Source organism: Chlorocebus sabaeus, chromosome 7, assembly GCF_047675955.1.
Source record: "Chlorocebus sabaeus isolate Y175 chromosome 7, mChlSab1.0.hap1, whole genome shotgun sequence".
NCBI classification, from domain to species: Eukaryota; Metazoa; Chordata; class Mammalia; order Primates; family Cercopithecidae; genus Chlorocebus; species Chlorocebus sabaeus.
In genome coordinates, this window is record NC_132910.1 from 26946570 (window position 1) to 26966568 (window position 19999).

General features: G+C 40.2%; 1 protein-coding gene across 1 annotated transcript in view; it reads right to left on the reverse strand.

The window, feature by feature from the left end:
• The window catches only part of CDKL2 (cyclin dependent kinase like 2), a 47910-nt gene extending 29789 nt beyond the window's left edge, over positions 1-18121 (reverse strand). Inside the window, exons 1-3 of the mRNA XM_007998910.3 lie at positions 17635-18121; positions 13176-13372; positions 1350-1544 (exon numbers count right to left, since the gene is read on the reverse strand). Coding sequence (XP_007997101.2) covers positions 1350-1544; positions 13176-13343 — 363 coding nt within the window. The 5' untranslated portion in view covers positions 13344-13372; positions 17635-18121. The remainder of the gene's footprint in view (positions 1-1349; positions 1545-13175; positions 13373-17634) is intronic.
• Positions 18122-19999: the final 1878 nt, after the last annotated feature.

Consider the following 19999-nt stretch of genomic DNA (forward strand, 5'->3'; position numbering starts at 1 on the left):
AGTATCTTTTAAACTGATACATTAAGTATTTAATTCACTAACACCTCATGCTGATCTGATTTCTTGCAAATTCAACATTATTGTTATTCTACTTTATATATTTCACCCCTGTAACAATTATCTCTCTTTGCAATTTACTAAACTGGCATTCAGTCTCCTGAGTTTGGTCAATGTGAGTCTGCCCTAAGAGACAGACAGTCTCAAAATTAGGTTTCTCAGAATAGATTTTCTGAGCCTGTATCATTCCAAAGTTGCCAGGAGGCCACTATGGAAGGCCTCCTAAAAAAGGGCAGTGTGTTTCCCAGTGGAAACTAGGTATCTGCCTCTACTAAGCAATTTTTTTATATATGTAGACTTCACACTATAACTCAATAACATAACAAAACTACACAATAAAAGACAGTTAAAAAGTTAAAGACAGTGAATAATACTAATAACCAAAAAGAAATATATCAATTTAGGTGGCAGGTACGTAAAATGATTTTTTCTTTCTTTTATAATTATCTTTACTTTTAAGTTTTTCTACCATTAATATTTATTACTTTTATAACCACACAAAAAATGCCATTTAAAATATTTTGTAAAACTGGCAAAATCTATGTGTTGAGCTATTCATTTATACTTTATAGGTGTCATTCTTCTTGGAGGTGCTTTTATATGATACTCAAAGTATATAAAATTATTGTGATAGACTACAGGGTAAGGATAGAAATTTTCATATATTCACACTTTGTAATTAGGCAAGAGAACACAAACTAACAAACACACAGACCCTTGGGTCTATACATTTCTCAAGATTCATCACTTAAAATTTGTGCACTTCACTTAGTAAATATTGCCTTAAAAAAGAACAGAAAACAGGGTCAGGCACAGTGGCTCACACCTGTAATCCCAGCACTTTAGGAGGCCAAGGCAGGTGGATCACCTGAGCTTGGGAGTTTTGAGACCAGCCTGGACAACATGGTGAAACCCCATCTCTACTAAGAATACAAAAATTAGCTGGGCATGGTGGTACATGCCTGTAATCCCAGCTACTTGAGAGGCTGAGGCAGGAGAATCACTTGAACCTGGGGGGCAGAGGTTGCAGTGAGCTGAGATCTTGACACTGCACTATAGCCTGGGCAAAAGAGCAAGACTCCATCTCGGAAAAAAACAAAACAAACAAACAAAAAAACCCAGAAAACAAATATTTAACTCCAATTAATAAGATGCACAGATGAAGTATTTAGTGTTAAAGTATACTGACTTTCTGAAACTTATTTTCAAATGCATAAATCAATAAGACAGATTAAAGGATTAATTAATGAATAAATATGTGATAAAGCAAATTATTTAAACCCAATACTTACATTGTGACTGTGACAAAATCCAATTCCATTAATAATCTGAAACAAATACTTTTGAACTACTTGGTAGTCTAGTCCATTTGGAAAGAGCTCCAAGTCGTCAAGAATTGTGTGGTCAACAAATTCAAAGACTAGGTACCATCGTTTTTTTTTCTTACACACTTCCAAGAGATTCACCAAGTTTTCATGCCTCAGTTGCTGTTATTAAAAAATGCAAAATAGCTGTTATTTTAAAATGCAAAATAGTTTATATAAACTAAGATCAAATTATTAGTAATTAATTATTTAAAATAGATCCCAGCATAATAAAAACATAAATAAAATGCATATACAGTATAAATTGTAAAAGCATATTCTGGTTTTTAAACTACAATTGAGAGACTATATTGCTCCTTTCTCCTCTCAGAGAACAAAATCAAGCTAATAAGAAAAAGAAGTGTAACTCCATCTTTGATTAAACTAAGAGGAATCTATGACCTCCTACTCATAACAAATGAGATGGGACTACTAAATGTAATAAAGGTCAAACAGAAGTATAGGAAGACACCAAAAGATCATCTGTGGCTACAAAACTGGCAGCGTAAAAGTTCTCTGAAGCCAGTGACGTACCCTGAAAAGACAAAAAAGTCCTCCTTTAATATAACGGAAAACTATATATATATGTATGTATGTATAATGGAAATAAGGCTCATAGACAGCAGTGAAAACATCCCTAGAACTGAATGGCACCAAGAAACAGCAGTGGGGAAGGGCTGGATAAGGAATCACACAGAAACACATTTGCTGGAAACAGTCTCTCAGTGAGGCAGAGTAGAAGGCAAAACAATTTGTTATGAGCAAACCTGCAACTGCAAGTTTCAGAGAAATTAAACCTAATATAATTAAATCCTACACTCAGGCATATGTGATAAGGAACACCATTGTGAATTATGGTAAATTCCTGCTAGCCTGGAACAAAGTCATGGCCTCTCCCCAGAACCTCCCACAAATAGTCCTTCAAAAACTCAGACTTTATTATAAGAAACAATCAAAAAGGAACCAATCAAGGATCTATTCAAAGATGTAAGAAATGAGGAAGAAGGGAGAAAGAAACACAAATGGTAGATTAACACTCACCAGAAAACAATGTTGCCACCTTTAAAGGGAAAGAAATCAATGGAATACAGAATACAGCTCTCCAAATCCTCAAGAAAATCCAAGTATGATCCAGGAACATTATACCCAACCAAATTGTCATTCAAGTAAAAGACAACATGAGCATTGAATCTATGTAAGGCAGGACTAAATCTTATACAAATGTGAGCATCATGGTTACAAAATAGAAAGTGAACATTTTAAATGCAACAATGCACAAATGATATAGAAGATGTAAACAAGATAAAAGTGTATATATATACCAGGTGCAGTGGCTCGCACCTGTAATCCCAGTGACTTGGGAGGACAAAGCAAGAGAATCGCTTAAGGCCAGGAATTTGAGACCAGCCTGTGCATAGCGAGACCCCATCTCTACAAAAAATTTTAAAACTTAGGCTGGTGTGGTTGGGCACACCTCTAGTCCCAGCTACTCGGGAGGCTAATGTGGGAGAATCACTTGAGCCCAGGAGTTGGAGGCTGCAATGAGTGTAGTGAGCTATGATCATGCCACTGCACTTCAGCCTGAGCAACACAGCAAGACCTTATCTTGAAAGAAAATGAAAAAACAAAACACTACAGTAAATAAGATATTTTCTGAAATCAGATGGTAGGTGAGTGGGAGAGAAAAGGAACTAGAAATATAATAATTACTTTACAAAGAAGTAACTATGTTATTTAACACTACAGTTATTAAGGTAAGCAATATGGCTAGGCATGGTAGCTCATGCCTGTAATCAATAGCTTGAGGCCAGGAATTGGAGGCTGCAATAAGCTATGATCATGCCACTGCATTCCAGCCTGGGTGACAGAGTGAGACTCTGTCTCTTAAAAAATTAAAAAATAAAAAAAGGTTACCAAGGAAACACATCATATAAATATAAACATAATATAAGGAATTCAGGGGCCGGGCACAGTGGCTCATGGCTGTAATCCCAGCACTTTGGGAGGCTGAGGCAGGTGGATCACCTGAGGTCAGGAGTTCAAGACCAGCCTGGTCAACATGGCAAAATCCCATCTCTACCAAAAATACAAAAAAACTAGCCAGGCGTGGTGTGGCATGCCTGGCTACCACCATGAAGTAATGAAGTAATATCGATGAAGTAATCACAGTTTCTAAGGAGGTTGAGGCAGGTGAATCACTTGAACCCAGGAGGCGGAGGCTGCTGTGAGCCGAGATCGCACCACTGCACTCCAGCCTGGGTGACAGAGTAAGACTCCATCTCAAAAAAAAAAAAAAAAAAGGAATTCAGAGATCATATAGAAAAATATTTTTAAAAGAGTTATACATATACATCATGGAATATTATGCAGCCATAAAAAAGAATGAGATCATGTCCTTTGCAGGGACATGGATGGAGTTGGAAGCCATTATCCTCAGCAAACTAACAGGAACAGAAAACCAAATACCACATGTTGTCACTTATAAGTGGGAGCCAAATGATGAGGGCACATAGAGGGGAACAACACACACTGGGGCCTACCGGAGGGCAAAGGGTGGTAGAAGGGAAAGGACCAGGAAAAATCTGGATAGTCAATGACTGACAAATAATTCTTTAAACCCAAGACTTACATTGTGACTGTGACAAAATCCAATTCCATTATTAATAATCTGAAACAAATACTTTTGAACTACTTGGTAGTCTAGTCCATTTGGAAAGAGCTCCAAGTCATCAAGAATTGTGTGCTCAACAAATTAAAAAACTAGGTACCATCATCACCTAATCATTAGCCTAATGGATACCAGGCTGAATATCTAGGTGATGAAATAATCTGTACAACAAACTCCCATGACACATGTTTACCTATGTAACAATTCCATACATCCTGCACATGTTCCCCTCAACTTAAAAGTTAAAAAAAAATTTCTACCCTGCCTTCCCTTAAAACAGACATTCTACAATGTAAAAGAAGTGTTGCTAAGAAAAAAATAAAAGTTATAAAAGAATACGATATTATACATAATAATAACTAATACTTACACAATGCTTACTATGTTGCAGGTACTATTCTAAGCACAAAAACCTTATAAAATAGGTACAATTATTATCCTGCTTTATAGCTGAAGCAACTAACTCACGCAGAGGTTAAGGAACTTGTCCAAGGTCACACAGCAATAACTTATGAGGCATGATTAAAACATCTTCTCAAAAAAACCAAAAAACTAAACAAAGAAACTGACAAAAAATGCCCCAAACCCACAAATTTCATATCCTAATGGAACTATAAATTCTGGCAAATTCTATTTTATCAAATTAAGACATCTAAATGATACTAGAATGTCAGTTGTTCCATTGGACTGTTTTGGCACATTTCTAATAGAAGAAAACATTACACTAAAACTTTTTACTCTATAAAAAATTCACACTATAGCACCAGATAATTTCTCTCTCTCTACTCTATGTCAAGTCCTTCTTGCAAAGATTTCCACACTATCTCCAACTCTGCAATTATAATTAAAGCACAGACTATCCACTGGGCGTGGTGGCTCATGCCTGTAACCCCAGCACTTTGGGATGCCGAGGCGGACGGATCACGAGATCAGGAGTTCGAGATCAGCCTGGCCAAAATGGTGAATCCCTGTCTCTACTAAAAATACAAAAATTAGCCAGGCATGGTGGCAGGTGCCTATAGTCCTAGCTACTCAGGAGGCTGAGGCATGAGAATCGCTTAAACCCGGGAGGTGGAGGTAGCAGTGGGCCAAGATCGTGCCACTGCACTCCAGCCTGGGCAACAGAGCGAGACTCTGTCTCAAAAAAAAAAAAAAAAAAAAGCACAGACTATCAGCTCCACAGGTTCTCTGTCTTTGTGCTTATCTTTTTAATGGCAGATGGTTACCTTCTTTTGTAATGGCAGACTGAATAACTCAGACCAGCCCTCTAGTTGAAAATTCAATTTTTTTTTTTTTTTTTGAGATGGAGTTTTGTTCTGATTGCCCAGGCTGGAGTGCAATGGTGCGATCTCGGCTCACCGCAACCTCCTCCTGCCAGGTTCAAGTGATTCCCCCGCCTCAGCCTCCCGAATAGCTGGGATTACAGACATGCGCCACCATGTCGGCTAATTTTGTATTTTCAGTAGAGACAGGGTTTCTCCATGTTGGTCAGGCTGGTCTTGAACTCCCGACCTTAGGTGATCCGCCCGCCTTGGCCTCCCAAAATGCTGGGATTACAGACGTGAGCCACTGCGACCAGCCATTGAAAACTCTTTAAAAGTTGGATTGATTTTCAAAAAATTTTCTTCAACATATAAAAGGCTAAAACGACAATGAGGATTACGGGGCTAAAATTGAGAACAGGAGAATCCAGAGAGTTAACCTCAGGACTCAAAGCTAATTTTGACATGAAGTAACAAATGTAGAAATGAGCTTTGATTTTTGTGGCTCCACAGGGCTAAAAGGGAAAAGTCAAAGTCCAAAAGCCTTCTAAAGGTGGGATAGCTGAGAAACCGCCTCCAATTAAAGCTACATCCTCCAGAGTGAGAATGAGCAGAAATAAACGAGGCATCACTAGATTAACATCACATTCAAGGAACTAAAAGCCTTGAATTTGGATTCACACACTGGACTGGGAGCATCTCCGTGTACCTGTCAGAAGCAAATGAATATTGCCTCTGGACAAAGAAAATCTTACCTTAGCCTCAAAATATTTCTACAAATAACATTTCAAAAACAATATTCAATTCTAAAGGATCATGAGAAACACAAGATAAAAAGAGACTGTAAGCAAGAACTTTGAACTTACTAAGGAGGTCCTGGGCTGGCAGTGTGCTTGTATCAGACAGAAATCAGAACTGGGAAAATTTTAATGTAAATAATTGTTCATTACAAAGGGTAGTTAATAATTAAAGGGGGTAAAAGAAGACTGTAAGGGATATGTTCAAAGTAGCAAATACAGGAAGCCCCATTTTTAGGGCTGAAGGAAAGTGCATAGTGCACAAGAAGGAACTAAAAATCTAAAAGAGCCCCCAATAACCACCAGACATTTAGTCCTCATTGGAAATGGCCCAGCAGCCACAAAACTGTAAAGATTACCAATAGTGAAAAAATTCACCAGAGCACACAGGCCAGAGATGGTTTGTAGAGTGGCCAGCAGTTGGTAGAGTAACTCACCAGAATGTGCCAAGTAGGCCAGAACTGGTCCTTGAAAGATGCTGAAGTGAGTTAACAGACCTCCCACATGGTGATGCGCCTACAGCTGTATTTAAAAAAAAAAAAAAAAAAAAAAACACACTAGAAGCTGGAAGAAAAGCCTCTTCCTCTTGCTAAGGACCGACAGTGTCTTTCCATGCCCCCTATCTGTTGACAAAATCTAAAATCAAATCAACTGGCAAAAAAAGAGAAATGTTTACAGAGTCCAGCTCTAATATCACAAAGCAGGTAAAAAAAGGAGTGATTTGGAGTTGAGAGACAATAAATTGTTTACTGGCACAGTGCTCACAAACATGGAAGAATGAAATAAAAATTGTCTCTGGAGAAAAATAATTTTACCTTAGCCTCAAATTATTTTAAAAAAGTCTTTCAGGACAGGTGGCTCCCACCTATGATTCTAGCATTTGGGGAGGTTGAGGTGGAAAAATTGCTTGAGCTCAGTAGTTTGAGACTAGTCTGGGTAACATACTGAGACCCTGTCTCCACAAAAAATAAAAAAAAATAGCTGGGCATGGTGGCACATGCCTGTAGTCCAAGCTCCAAAGCTCCTTGGGAGGCCGAGGCAGGAGGACTGCTTGAGTCTGGAAGATTGAGGCTGAAGTGAGCCATAATTGCACCACTGCACTCCAATCTGGGTGACAGAGCAAGATCCTATCTAAAAAATAATAACAGGCCGGGCGTGGTGGCTCAAGCCTGTAATCCCAGCACTTTAGGAGGCCAAGACGGGCAGATCACGAGGTCAGGAGATCGAGACCATCCTGGCTAACACGGTGAAACCCCGTCTCTACTAAAAAAATACAAAAAACTAGCCGGGCTTGGTGGCGGGCGCCTGTAGTCCCAGCTGCTCGGGAGGCTGAAGCAGGAGAATGGCGTAAACCCGGGAGGCGGAGCTTTCAGTGAGCTGAGATCCGGCCACTGCACTCCAGCCTGGGCAACAAAGCAAGACTCCGTCTCAAAAAATAATAATAATAATAACAACAACAACAACAACAACAAAGATAATAATAGTATTTCAAAGATAAGATTCAGCACAAAATTGAAGATATGCAGGCATACAATGAAATAAGACACCATAAGTAAGAAATACCAGAAAATATCATCAATTGAAACAGATATAGAATGACTTCAGATATTGTAGTTATCAGATATGGACTCTTTAAAAAAGAAAGCCAACCTCAAAAAACGGAGGGAACTTAAAACCATAAAAAGTAACATAACAGATATGGACCCAAATAAAAATTCTAGGATGGAAAAGTATAATTACTTTTGTTGACAGTAACAAAAGTACTTAGTAGACTAGGTAATTTGTAACAATTCTCCAACTGAATACAAGTAGAAAAGCTGGACAAAATGTATAACACAACTACTTGGAGGAATGAAAAAGATAATATAGTGAAAAATACCTGGGCTAGGAAGACAGAAACCCAGAAAGGTTAGCCAGGCAATTAAGGCCAAATTTTTTTAACCCAAAAAACATATGCCACTTTAGAGGGAAGACTAAGAGGATCAGTAGCACTTTTCACCATGTTGCAGGCCTAAGGTAGCAGTGACTGATGTTCAGGGCCCATGAAAGTGAAAAGAAGGAGTTCAGTGCTGGTGAAATCTTTTCATTTGGGTTAGCCCTAAAACTCCTCAAGCTATCAGTAGTAGCTGATATGAAGCTTAGTATATGAAGCTGAATTCTTAAATGGAGAAGAGAGAAAGAATGGGACAGTAGCAGTATGTGAAGCAACAATTATAGCTGAGCATTTATTTATTTATTTATTTATTTATTTGAGATGGAGTCTTACTCTGTTGCCCAGGCAGAGTGCAGTGGCACGATCTTGGTTCACTTCAACCTCTGCCTCCCAGGTTCAAGAGATTCTCCTGCCTCAGTCTCCTGAGTAGCTGGGACTACAGGCGCACGCCACCACGCCCAGCTAATTTTTGTATTTTTGGTAGGGAAAGGGTTTCACCACGTTGGCCAGGCTGGTCTCGAACTCCTGACAAGTGATCTGCCCACCTTGATCTCCCAAAGTGCTGAGATTACAGGCATGAGCCACCACGCCCAGCCTGGGCATTTTTAAAAATAACAAATTACATTATTTGATAGAAGCAAGAGCCATAAAATTAACAGACAAAAAAAAAAAACCCCACACCTAGGCATATTATTGTAAACTCCTGAAAAACAAAAATAAAACCTTAAAAGTATCTAGAAGAAAATGGTTATTGAGGAACACAATAAGACTGATGTCTGATTTTTCAATACAAGCAATGGGAGCCAGCAGAACAGTAGAATTCTATCTTGAACATACTGAATGTAATTAACTGACAACCCTGAATGCTACATCCTGAGAAAATAGCCTATTTTTCTTTTTCTTTTTAAGCGATGAGATCTCACTACAGTGCCCAGGCTGGAGTGCAGTGGCTATTCACAGACATGATCATAGCACACCACAGTCTCAAACTCCTGGGCTCCAGTGATCCTTCCACCTCAGCCTTCTGAATAGCAAAGACTATAGGCCCGTGCTACCACATCTAGCTTGAAACAGTCTTTTAAACACAAAGTAGAATATATACTAACAAAAATGAATAGAACTTCTTATCATCAGATTTGCTTTAAAGAAAAAAAAGGAAGTGCTTTAAGCATAAGGATAATGAACCCAGATGGAAACTCAGAAATGTAGGAAAGATTAAAGAGTAATAGAAAGGGTAATATTAGGTATATCCTAATAACTGCTGACTGTGAACAATTTTAAAAGGGATTTAACTACATATAGAATTTAACAATATTACACAGCAGCAATAACACATATATCTGATGGGTGGAGGGGAGAAAGGAGGGGGTAACTGAAGTTAAAATTGCTAAGATTTTTGCACTGCAAAAGTACCTGTTTGAGTATCCATAAGTCAGGTTCATATATTACAATATCTAGAATAATTTCTAAAATACTAGCAAAATAATGTTTAAAAAGAAAAAACCTAGAAATATGGAAGGCAACTAGGAAGATAAGTATAAATCCAAATATGTAAGTTTTATATTAAATATAAATAGACTAAACACTCCAAGTAAAATACAAAGACTATCAAACTGAATAAAACAAAAGAAACAACTGTATCTGCTTATAAGAGATATACTTTACATCTAAAGACACAGAAGGTTAACAGGAGAAAGGATTAAAAAGTATATATCATATAAATAATGATCAAAAGTACAAACACACTAATGACAAAGTATATGTTAAGACAAGAAGACTGGCCAGGACTGGTGGCTCACGCCTGTAATCCCAACACTTTGGGAGGCCGAAGTGGGTGGATCACAAGGTCAGGAGTTTGAGACCAGCCTGGCCAACATGGTGAAACCCTGCCTCTACTAAAATACAAAAATTAGCCAGGTGTGGCAGTGGGCACCTGTAATCCCAGCTATTCGGGAGGCTGAGGCAGGAGAATTGCTTGAACCCAGGGGGTAAAGGTTGCAGTGAGATGAGATCATACTACTACACTCGAGCCTGGGTGACAGAGCAAGACTCCATCTCAAAAAAAAAAAAAAAAAAAAGACAAGAAGACCAAGAAACAAAAGGGTTATACAATGTTCTTGAACTGGATGCAATATTGTAAACACATCAATTCTCCACAAATTGATCTACATAAATTCAATTAAATTCCTAGAGTTTTTATGAACATTGGTAAATTGATTCTAAAATGTATATGGAAATGCAAACAGACAAAAATAGGGAAGATAGTCTTATAGAAGGAGGACAAAACAGAAGGGATTTATTCTACCAGATATAAAAACTTACAAACTAGGCCAGGTGCAGTGGCTCACACTTGTAATCCCAGCACTTTGGAAGGCTGAGGAGGGTGGATTGCTTGAGCCAAATAGCTCAAGACTAGCCTGGGCAACATGGCAAAACCCTATCTTTACCCAAAAAATTACAAAAATTAGCCAACCATGGTGGCACACGTCTGTAGGCCCAGCTACTCAGAAGGCTGAAGTGGGAGAATCACTTGAGCCTGTGAGGCAGAGATAGCAGTGAGTCAAGATCATGCCACTGCACTGCAGCCTGGGTGATAGAGCAAGACCCTGTCTCAAAAAAAAAAAACCTACTAACTAGAATAAACATGATTGTGGGCTACTGGTGCAAGCTTAAACAAATAGACCAATGGGACAGAATAAAATCTTACCTATATAGGAGAACATGTGGCAAAAGGAATATTCAGAACAGTGGAGAAAAAGATGGTATTTTCAATAAATGTTTCTGGGACAACTGGATAGCCATAAGGGAAAAGTCATAAGATTTGACTGTGTCAAACACCATTATTAAGATCAAGAACAAGTATTAGATAATTAGGAATGATAAATATAATCAATCCAAAGTAATAAAAGTAAAAGACATAGAGAACTGGTAATACAAATAGCACATATTAAGGTGGTAGATATATATATTCAAAATACATCAGATATTATATTACAAGTAAATAGAGTAAATGCTCCAACTAAAAGGCAAATATTGTCAAACAGGAAAAAAGCAAAATATAACTATACAGTTTTCACAAGAGATACATCTAAACAAAAATTCAGAAAAATTAGGGGGCCAGGCGTGGTGACTCACGCCTGTAATCTCAGCACCTTGGAAGGCTGAGGCGGACGGATCACCTGAGGTCAGGAGTTTGAGACTAGCCTGGCCAACATGGTGAAACCCCGTCTCAACTAAAAATACAAAAATTAGCCAGGCCTGGTGGCAGGTGCCTATAATACCAGCTACTTAGGAGGTTGAGGCAGGAGAATAGCTTGAACCCAGGAGGCAGAGGTTGCAGTGAGCCAAGATCGCGCCACTGCACTCTAGCCTAGGCAACAAGTGTGAAACTCCATCTCAAAAGAAACAAACAAAAAAAAGCATTCAGAAAAATTAGAAGTAAAAATATGGAAAAGATTTACTATGGAAACAGTAACAAAAATTAAACTAATGCATGTACTCATTAATTTCAAATAAATTAGATCTTAAAACAAAATACTGGCCAGGTGTGGTGGCTCACACCTATAATCCCAACATTGAAATGCCAAGGTAGGAGGATTACTTTAGCTCAGGAGTTTGAGACCAGCCTGAGCAATATAGTGAGACCTTATCTCTACTAAAAATAAAAAAATTAGCCAGGCATAGCAGCACACACCTGCAATCCCAGCTACTTGGGAGACAAGTGTAGGATTGCTTGAACGCAGGAGTTTAAGGCTGCAGTGAGCCATGATGATGCTACTGCACTCCAGCCTGGAGGACAGAGTAAGACCCTGTCTCAAAAAAACAAAACGAAACAGCCGGGTATGGTGGCTCATGCCTGTAATCCCAGCACTTTGGGAGGCTGAGGCGGGTGGATCATGAGGTTAGGAGTTCAAGCCCATCCCAGTCAACATGGTGAAACCCTGTCTCTACTAAAATAAAAAAAAAAAAGAAGCTAGGCATGGTGATGCACACCTGTAGTCCCAGCTACTCAGGAGGCTGAGGCAGGGGAATCACTTGAACCTGGGAGGCGGAGGTTGTAATGAACTGAGATAGCGCCATTGCACTCCAAGCTGGTAACAGAGTAAGACTCCGTCTCAAAAAAAATAAAAACATCGAAACAAAATATTACTATAATAAAAAGGGTTATTGCATAATGACAAAAGATTTAACTCAACAGCAAGATAAAATAATTCTAAATATAACACACTAATAATACTGTTTCTGTTTATAAAAATAAACATTAACTGAACTACAATGAAAAGTAGAAAAATCAATAATCACAAAGCAAGATTTTAACATATTCTCAGTGTTGGATAAAACAAGCATATAAGAAAAATAAATAAGAATTTGGAAGATTTGAACAACACAATTTAACATGAACTAATGAACATATATGAAATACTTTTCAAGAACAAGAGGGTTTTTTTAGTTGACTACATTCTGAACCAAAAAGCAAATATCAAGAAATTTCAAAGAAATAAATTCTTATATGGTGTATACTCAGATCATAGGGCAGTTCTGTCACAAATAAATAACCGGGAAATAACCTAGAAAATGTCCATGTTTGGAAATTCAGAAATATACTTTTAAATAACTCAGGGATTAAGAAAAATATAACGGAAATGAGAAACTATTGTTAGCAATCAAAATTTCCAGGATACATACCAAGCTGTTTCTACAGGAAAATGTATATCCTTAAATGCATATTTGAGGGGGAAAAAGGCTGGAAATTAGAGAAGCATCTATCGCAACAAATTAGGAAAAGGAGCTGCAAAATAAACCCATACAAATAAGTAGAAGAAATGAAATAATAAAGAACAAAATGATATTAATGATATTCCTACTAACAAGTCATCAAATCTGGGGGTGGTCTTTGGGACTGCTAACACAGACCATAGATAGATAATTGATAAATACACAGAAAGACACAGAAAGAAGGAATAAGCACTTTTAAAATCAGGTTTACATTCACCAGATAAATGAATTTGCATATCTAATCATTGTATTTCTTCATATTGCCAAAAAAGGAACTTATACTCATATTTTTTCGCTTCAATATATGCATCTACTCACCTTTAGTAACTTGATTTCTCGCATTGCAATCTTTTTAACCATTTTGTCATCGTCACTTTCTAAGAATTTCTTTATGGCCACAATTCTTCCAGTATCTTTATTTCTACACTTCATCACCATTCCATAACTCCCTTCTCCAACCAATCCCAGGTTTTCATATTTTTCCATTTTAATTTAAAGTCAATAGACACTTTTTGCTGTGAAAACCAAAACACAGAATTAACAACATTGAGTATGTTAATTTCCTCCACCTTCCCAGCAAATTAATTCTTCCCTGCTTGTCTTCCACATTACATGGCTGTCCTGTATTAATTCACTATTTCCTAGTGTTTCTATATGTAAGCTATGTTTTCAAAATGGTCACACACATTAATCTATGTTTTCAAAATGGTCACACACATTTCATAATATACAAGGCAAATGGAATTGAAGCCATTAACTTTAAATTACTAAATGTCATGTTAATGAAATTCCATATATTTTTAATTATAATAAAGCAATACTTGAGCTATCATACATAACAATTACAACTCACTTTAAAAAGCACAATTCCAGCCTGGGCAACATAGCAAGATTCTATCTCTACAAAAAACATTTTTACCATCCTGGCTAACACGGTGAAACCCTGTCTCTACTAAAAAATACAAAAAAAAAAAAAAAAAAACTAGCTGGGCGAGGTGTCGGGCGCCTGTAGTCCCAGCTACTCGGGAGGCTGAGGCAGGAGAATGGCGTGGACCCGGGAGGCGGAGCTTGCAGTGAGCTGAGATCCGGCCACTGCACTCCAGCCTGGGAGACAGAGCGAGACTCCGTCTCAAAAAAAAAAAAAAAAAAAAAAAAAAAAAAAAAATTTTAAATTAGCTGGGTGTGGTGGTATATGCCTGTGGTCCCAGTTACTTGGGAGGCTGAGGCAGGAGAATTGCTTGAGCCCAGGAGGTTGAGGCTGCAGCAAGCTGTGATGGCACTGCACACCAGCCTGAGCAATGGAGCGAGAATCTGTCTCAAAAACAAAACAAAACAAATAAACAAAATGCACAGGCCAGGTGCGGTGGCTCATGCCTGTAATCCCAGCACTTTAGAAGGCCGAGGCGGGCAGATCACCTGAGATCAGGAGTTCGAGACCAGTCTGGCCAACATGGTGAAACCCTGTCTCCCCAGTAGCTGGGATTACAGGTGCCCGCTACCACATTCACCTAGTTTTTTGTACTTTAGGTAGAGATGGGATTTCGTCATGTTGCTGTTACTACATTGAACTTAGAAAATAAGAGTAATGACATCGGTATATAAGCAGATTTTTAAAATTAAATTAAATTAAATATTAGTAGTACCAAATACCGTGAAAGTATTTCAAAAATCCTGTTAATGATTACTCACTAATCATTAACTTCATAATTTGATAATTGAATAATCAATTACTTCATAATTTGAATTTGTGTTCGAAATTTTTTTTTTTTTTAGACGTAGTCTTGCTCTATCGCCCAGGCTGGAGTGCAGTGGCGCGATCTCCGCCCCCTGCAACCTCCACCCCCTGCAACCTCCACCCCCTGCAACCTCCGCCCCCCGGGTTCACGTCATGGTCTCCTGCCTCAGCCTCCTGAGTAGCTGGGACCACAGGTGCCCGCCACCACGCCCGGCTAATTTTTTGTGTTTTTTTAGTAGAGACGGGGTTTCACCGTGTTAGCCAGGATGGTCTCGATCTCCTGACCTCGTGATCCGCCCACCTCGTCCTCCCAAAGTGCTGGGATTACAGGTGTGAGCCACCGCGCCCGGCCTTGAAATGTTTTGCTCATATTATATGACATTTTCTGAATAAAGGCAATTCTAAGAGAATCTTTCTCGTTTTACTAATGATTGATGAAGGTCCAGCAATCATTAGACAAAATGTTGGTACAGGAAAAAATTATTTCAATCCAAATACATATAGATTTTAACTTATAAGGTTTCATTGCCATGGTATATATAAGCTATTAAACTATAACTCCAATAAGAATAAAAAATGCTGCTCTGAATCCCAATGTGGTTCCAAAAGTTTCAGGAGAAAAAAACAGTCTTTTAATAATTATATATCTAATGACATTCACAGTTGATTTTTTTTCACCTGACAATATAAAAATGTTCATTTATTAAACTTTGGAAAGAGAAAAAATTCTTGCCTAATGTATTAATTGTATACTTACGGCAATCTAAAATTAATTTACTCAGATTGTGAACTGTTTTTCCTGTTTCTCTATTGGAACAGGGATGTAAAGACAAAACAAATATTCTCTTTGTTCTAGCAAAGTATGCTAATCCGATGTATACAATACGTTTTCCACACTTGACATATAATAGTTTGAGATTTTATAATATACATACTTTTAATGTAGATATAAGTGGAGAACCAGAAGATTGATCTTCAGGGGTAGGAAATGAAAACAATACCAAAGAACATCAACTTAAATTATTTTAATACCGGTTTTCAGAGTAGATTCCACTACAAACTTTTTACAGAGCAGTGTCCCAGACACTAACTTTCCAGGCATTTGACAATTTACCTTCCATCTCACTTCCATTAACAATTTTTTTTTTGGGGGGGGGGGGCGGAGTCTCGCTTTGTTGCCCAGGCTGGAGTGCAGTGGCACAGTCTTGGCTCACTGCAACCTCTGCCCCTCCAGGTTTAAGCATTTCTCTGTCTCAGCCTCTGGAGTAGCTGGATTACAGGCGCATGCCATCACGCCCGGCTAATATTTTTTTTTTTTTTGAGACGGAGTGTTGCTCTGTCACCCAGGCTAGAGTGCAGTGGCCGGATCTCAGCTCACTGCAAGCTCCACCTCCTGGGTTTACGCCATTCTCCTGCCTCAGCCTCCCGAGTAGCTGGGACTACAGGCGCCCACCACCTCGCCTGGCTAGTTTTTTGTATTTTTTAGTAGAGAAGGGGTTTCACCGTGTTAGCCAGGATGGTCTCGATCTCCTGACCTTGTGATCCGCCCGTCTCGGCCTCCCAAAGTGCTGGGATTACAGGCTTGAGCCACCGCGCCTGGCCTTTTTTTGTATTTTTAGTAGAGACGGGGTTTCACCATCTTGGCCAGGCTGGTCTTGAACTCCTGACCTCGTGATCCACCCGCCTCGGCCTCCCAAAGTGCTGGGATTGCAGGCCTGAGCCACCGCGCCCAGCCTTCCATTAACTAATTTTTTTTTTTTTTTTTTTTTTTTTTTTTTTGAGACGGAGTCTCGCTCTGTCGCCCAGGCTGGAGTGCAGTGGCCGGATCTCAGCTCACTGCAAGCTCCGCCTCCCGGGTTTACGCCATTCTCCTGCCTCAGCCTCCCGAGTAGCTGGGACTACAGGCGCCCGCCACCTCGCCCGGCTAGTTTTTTGTATTTTTAGTAGAGACGGGGTTTCACCATGTAAGCCAGGATGGTCTCGATCTCCTGACCTCGTGATCCACCCGTCTCGGCCTCCCAATGTGCTGGGATTACAGGCTTGAGCCACCGCGCCCGGCCGATTAACTAATTTTTAATAAAATATTTGTATTTGAAAAAAATTCTCCTTATAATTCTATCCCTTCTTAATTTTTGTTCTCTTCCATTAAGAGAGTATGTTTTATTAAGGACTAGGCTTTAGGTTTATCATATCAATGACAAAAATAGCTTGAATCTATAACCTGGGTCATTTTAAAACATTTTGTAAATGATGTCCTAAATATTTGAAGCACAAAGTGAACAAAAAAAAAGACTTTAAGCATGCCTGAGGAGTTCTGAAGCATAGCACAAGCTAACATTAATGCAAGTTGACTGCTTCAAGTTTATTCTGCCAACCAGTTGCGCATCTGGACACACCACATTGAACACACCTGCTTTTTCAAGTGGCACTGTCCACAAATACTTTAAAAGTATCACAGCCTACAAAGCCTCTTGTTTCCTGAAACGGTTACTCATAAACTATAACTTCTCATGCCTTCTACTCTTGAATGGAAAGGTAATACAACCGAAAAAGAAACCTGGCCAATGGGCAAAGAAACCTGGATGGTTCTCATACCAACAATTTAGATAAAATATTTGGAGAATGCTAATTTTTTATTTTGTTTAAGACAGATTGAAGGGCGGGAGCGAAGTCGTACGCCTGTAATCCCAGCACTTTGGGAGGCCGAGGTGAGCGGATCACCTGAGGTCGGGAGTTCGAGACCAGCCTCACCAACATGGAGAAACCCTGTCTCTACTAAAAATACAAAATTAGCCAGGCGTGGTGGTGATGCCTGTAATCCCAGCTACTTGGGAGGCTGAGGCAGGAGAATCGCTTGAATCTGGAAGGCAGAGGTTGCGGTGAGCCGAGACTAAGCCATTGCGCTTCAGCCTGGGCAACAAGAGCGAAACTCCGTCTCAAAAAAAGAAAAAAAAAAAAAAAAGAAAAAAAAAAAGACAGATTGAAATCTTTTATAGATCAAAGAACGAGATAATAGAAGCTTTAAAAAGTACTTATACTTACCGTTTCTTCAATCCGTTCGCATAGAAAGACCCAAAGGTTTTCAACTTGGAAACAAATTTGAGGTGAAATGCATATCGCTCGCAGGTCCAAAAGATGCTGCCTAGCAAACTAGCAATTCCAGCGCTGTTGTGATTTCTTCTGCGGACGCAGTCACGAGTCCAGGGCGAAGCAGGCAGGGAGGCAGGTGGGCCTCCGTCCGCCGCAAGCTCACACTTAGGAGGACCTCGGGCCGCACGCTGTCGTCGTCAAGGCAACGGCCTCACTCTGTCCCCAACCATAGGCACAAAGTCTTGGGAGAGAGATACAGCACAGGTCAGAATGCGTTCACAGCAGGCATCAACGCCTGTGAAGGCCAAGGGCTAGAGAGCAATTAGCTGGGTGAGAGGTAGCACCTCCCAGCTCGTAAGGCGCCCAGTACCTGGAGTCTGGGAACCTGCACCGCTCCAACTACGCCTGGGCAAAGGCGTTGGCCGCGGAGCTGGAAGGGGGCGGTTCCTCACCGCCCTGAGTGCCCCAGGCCTCCCTTGTTCTGATTGGCCGAGCCGTGTCGTCACGAGCCATGATTGGCTCAGGGCCAACCACCCCGCCCCTTCACCTAGGGCTTGGCCCAGGTTCTGCTCCCTGACACGCAGCGGCCCTGCGTCCCCACACGCCTTGGTTCTCGCCAGGAGGCGCCTTTCTGCCTTCGCCAGGGGGAGGAGGCGATTGTGATGCCTACGCGAAGGGTAAAGGTGGCGGTTATGTAGGACTGCAAAGACTATGCAAAATGCGATACAGTTTCCCTCACAGCCACGCCGCTGGGCAGGGGAGGGCCCGGGCCCACTGAGTCGCGAAGGCGCGGCCTGACCGCGATTCAAAGCTTCCTTTCCGTTCTGGGCGGTGGGGCCAGTGTGAGCCAGGTAGGAGATGACGGTGATAAGTCTAGGAGGTGATGATTAGTAGGCGAGGCAAGTGGAGGAAGGTAGGGGATGACAGACCTGATGTTAGGAGGGACCTTGGGGAGGCCAGTCTGGCCATTGAAAGTGAGGGAAAACACTTTGAGATGGAGGAAGGGGAAGAGAGGGAATGAGTGGAATGGGAAAGTGCTGGGATGGCTGGGGATCTGGAGGACACGCACAACACCCGCGTATGGCAGCCAAATGGGGTGGAGTTAGGGCTTGCGATAAAACTTGCCTTAAATGCAAAAATGCAGCTCAATCCATGACTGAGCAAGACTGGTAGGTCAGAATCACGCACAGGCTTAAATCACACAGGAACAGAGCTTTCCCCATTTTCAGGGGATCTGAGGCAGCGAGGAGGCCATAAGGCCAGTAATATTTTACTTTCAATCATGATTAAGTAAACGTTTCGTGATCATTTTGGTCTCTAAACTACTTTGATTTAGGGAATAGAGTGTTCTGGATAGCAGACAAATGTCTACCATATACCCTAGTCAATATTAAGGTATTAATAATTAATGTTAAGTATTGATTCTTTCTTGTACATTAAGAAATAGACATTCTTTTTATAGTCTTTTGTGAGTTTGGTTAGTTTGCATTAATCTCCCAGTGGTTAATTACCTTGGTCAAACTGCTTCAAATCTAGTTCCTGAACCTTAATATTGAGAACCAGACCTGAGGTCTAGTTATGTCTTTGAATAGAATTATTTGGTCAATTCAAGATGTGAGTCTTAATGTAGCAATTAGCTCTATCCTTATCTGTGACCAAGTTGTGAGAAACCTTGTCCCATTTTGGTACCTCTATAGGCTATAAGAGACTCTGGTGAACTTCTTTTGTATGGGGGTAGATTCAATTTTGTTGGGCCTGAGGCTCAAAAACAAGAGCGCAAAACTATTTTACTTTTGCAATTTTATAATCATATGCAACCATATAACCTTTTAAGGCCCCTTCATGCAAGAGGCCTGGAAGCTTAAATGATCCATTCATACCTCACGGGGAACCAAAGGATAAAGACTGAAAATACTGGATTTGGCGAACAAGTGATGCTTTAGAAAACAATTTCAGCCAGATGCGGTGGCTCATGCCTATAATCCCAGCACTTTGGGAGGCCGAGGTGGGCGGATCACCTGAGGTCAGGAGTTCGAGACCAGCCAGGCCAACATAGTGAAACCCCATCTCTACTAAAAATACAAAAATTAGCTGGGCATGGTTGTGGGCGCCTGTAATCCCAGCTACTTGGGAGGCTGAGGTAGAATTGCTTGATTCCCCGAGAGGCTGAGGTTGCAGTGAGCCAAGATTGCACCACTGCACACCAGCCTGGGAGACACAGTGAGACTCTGTCTCAAAAAAATAAAAATAAATAAAAAGAAAACAATTTCAATAAGAACTGAGTTTGAAAGCCAGTTGTAGAGGACAAAGGGTATTA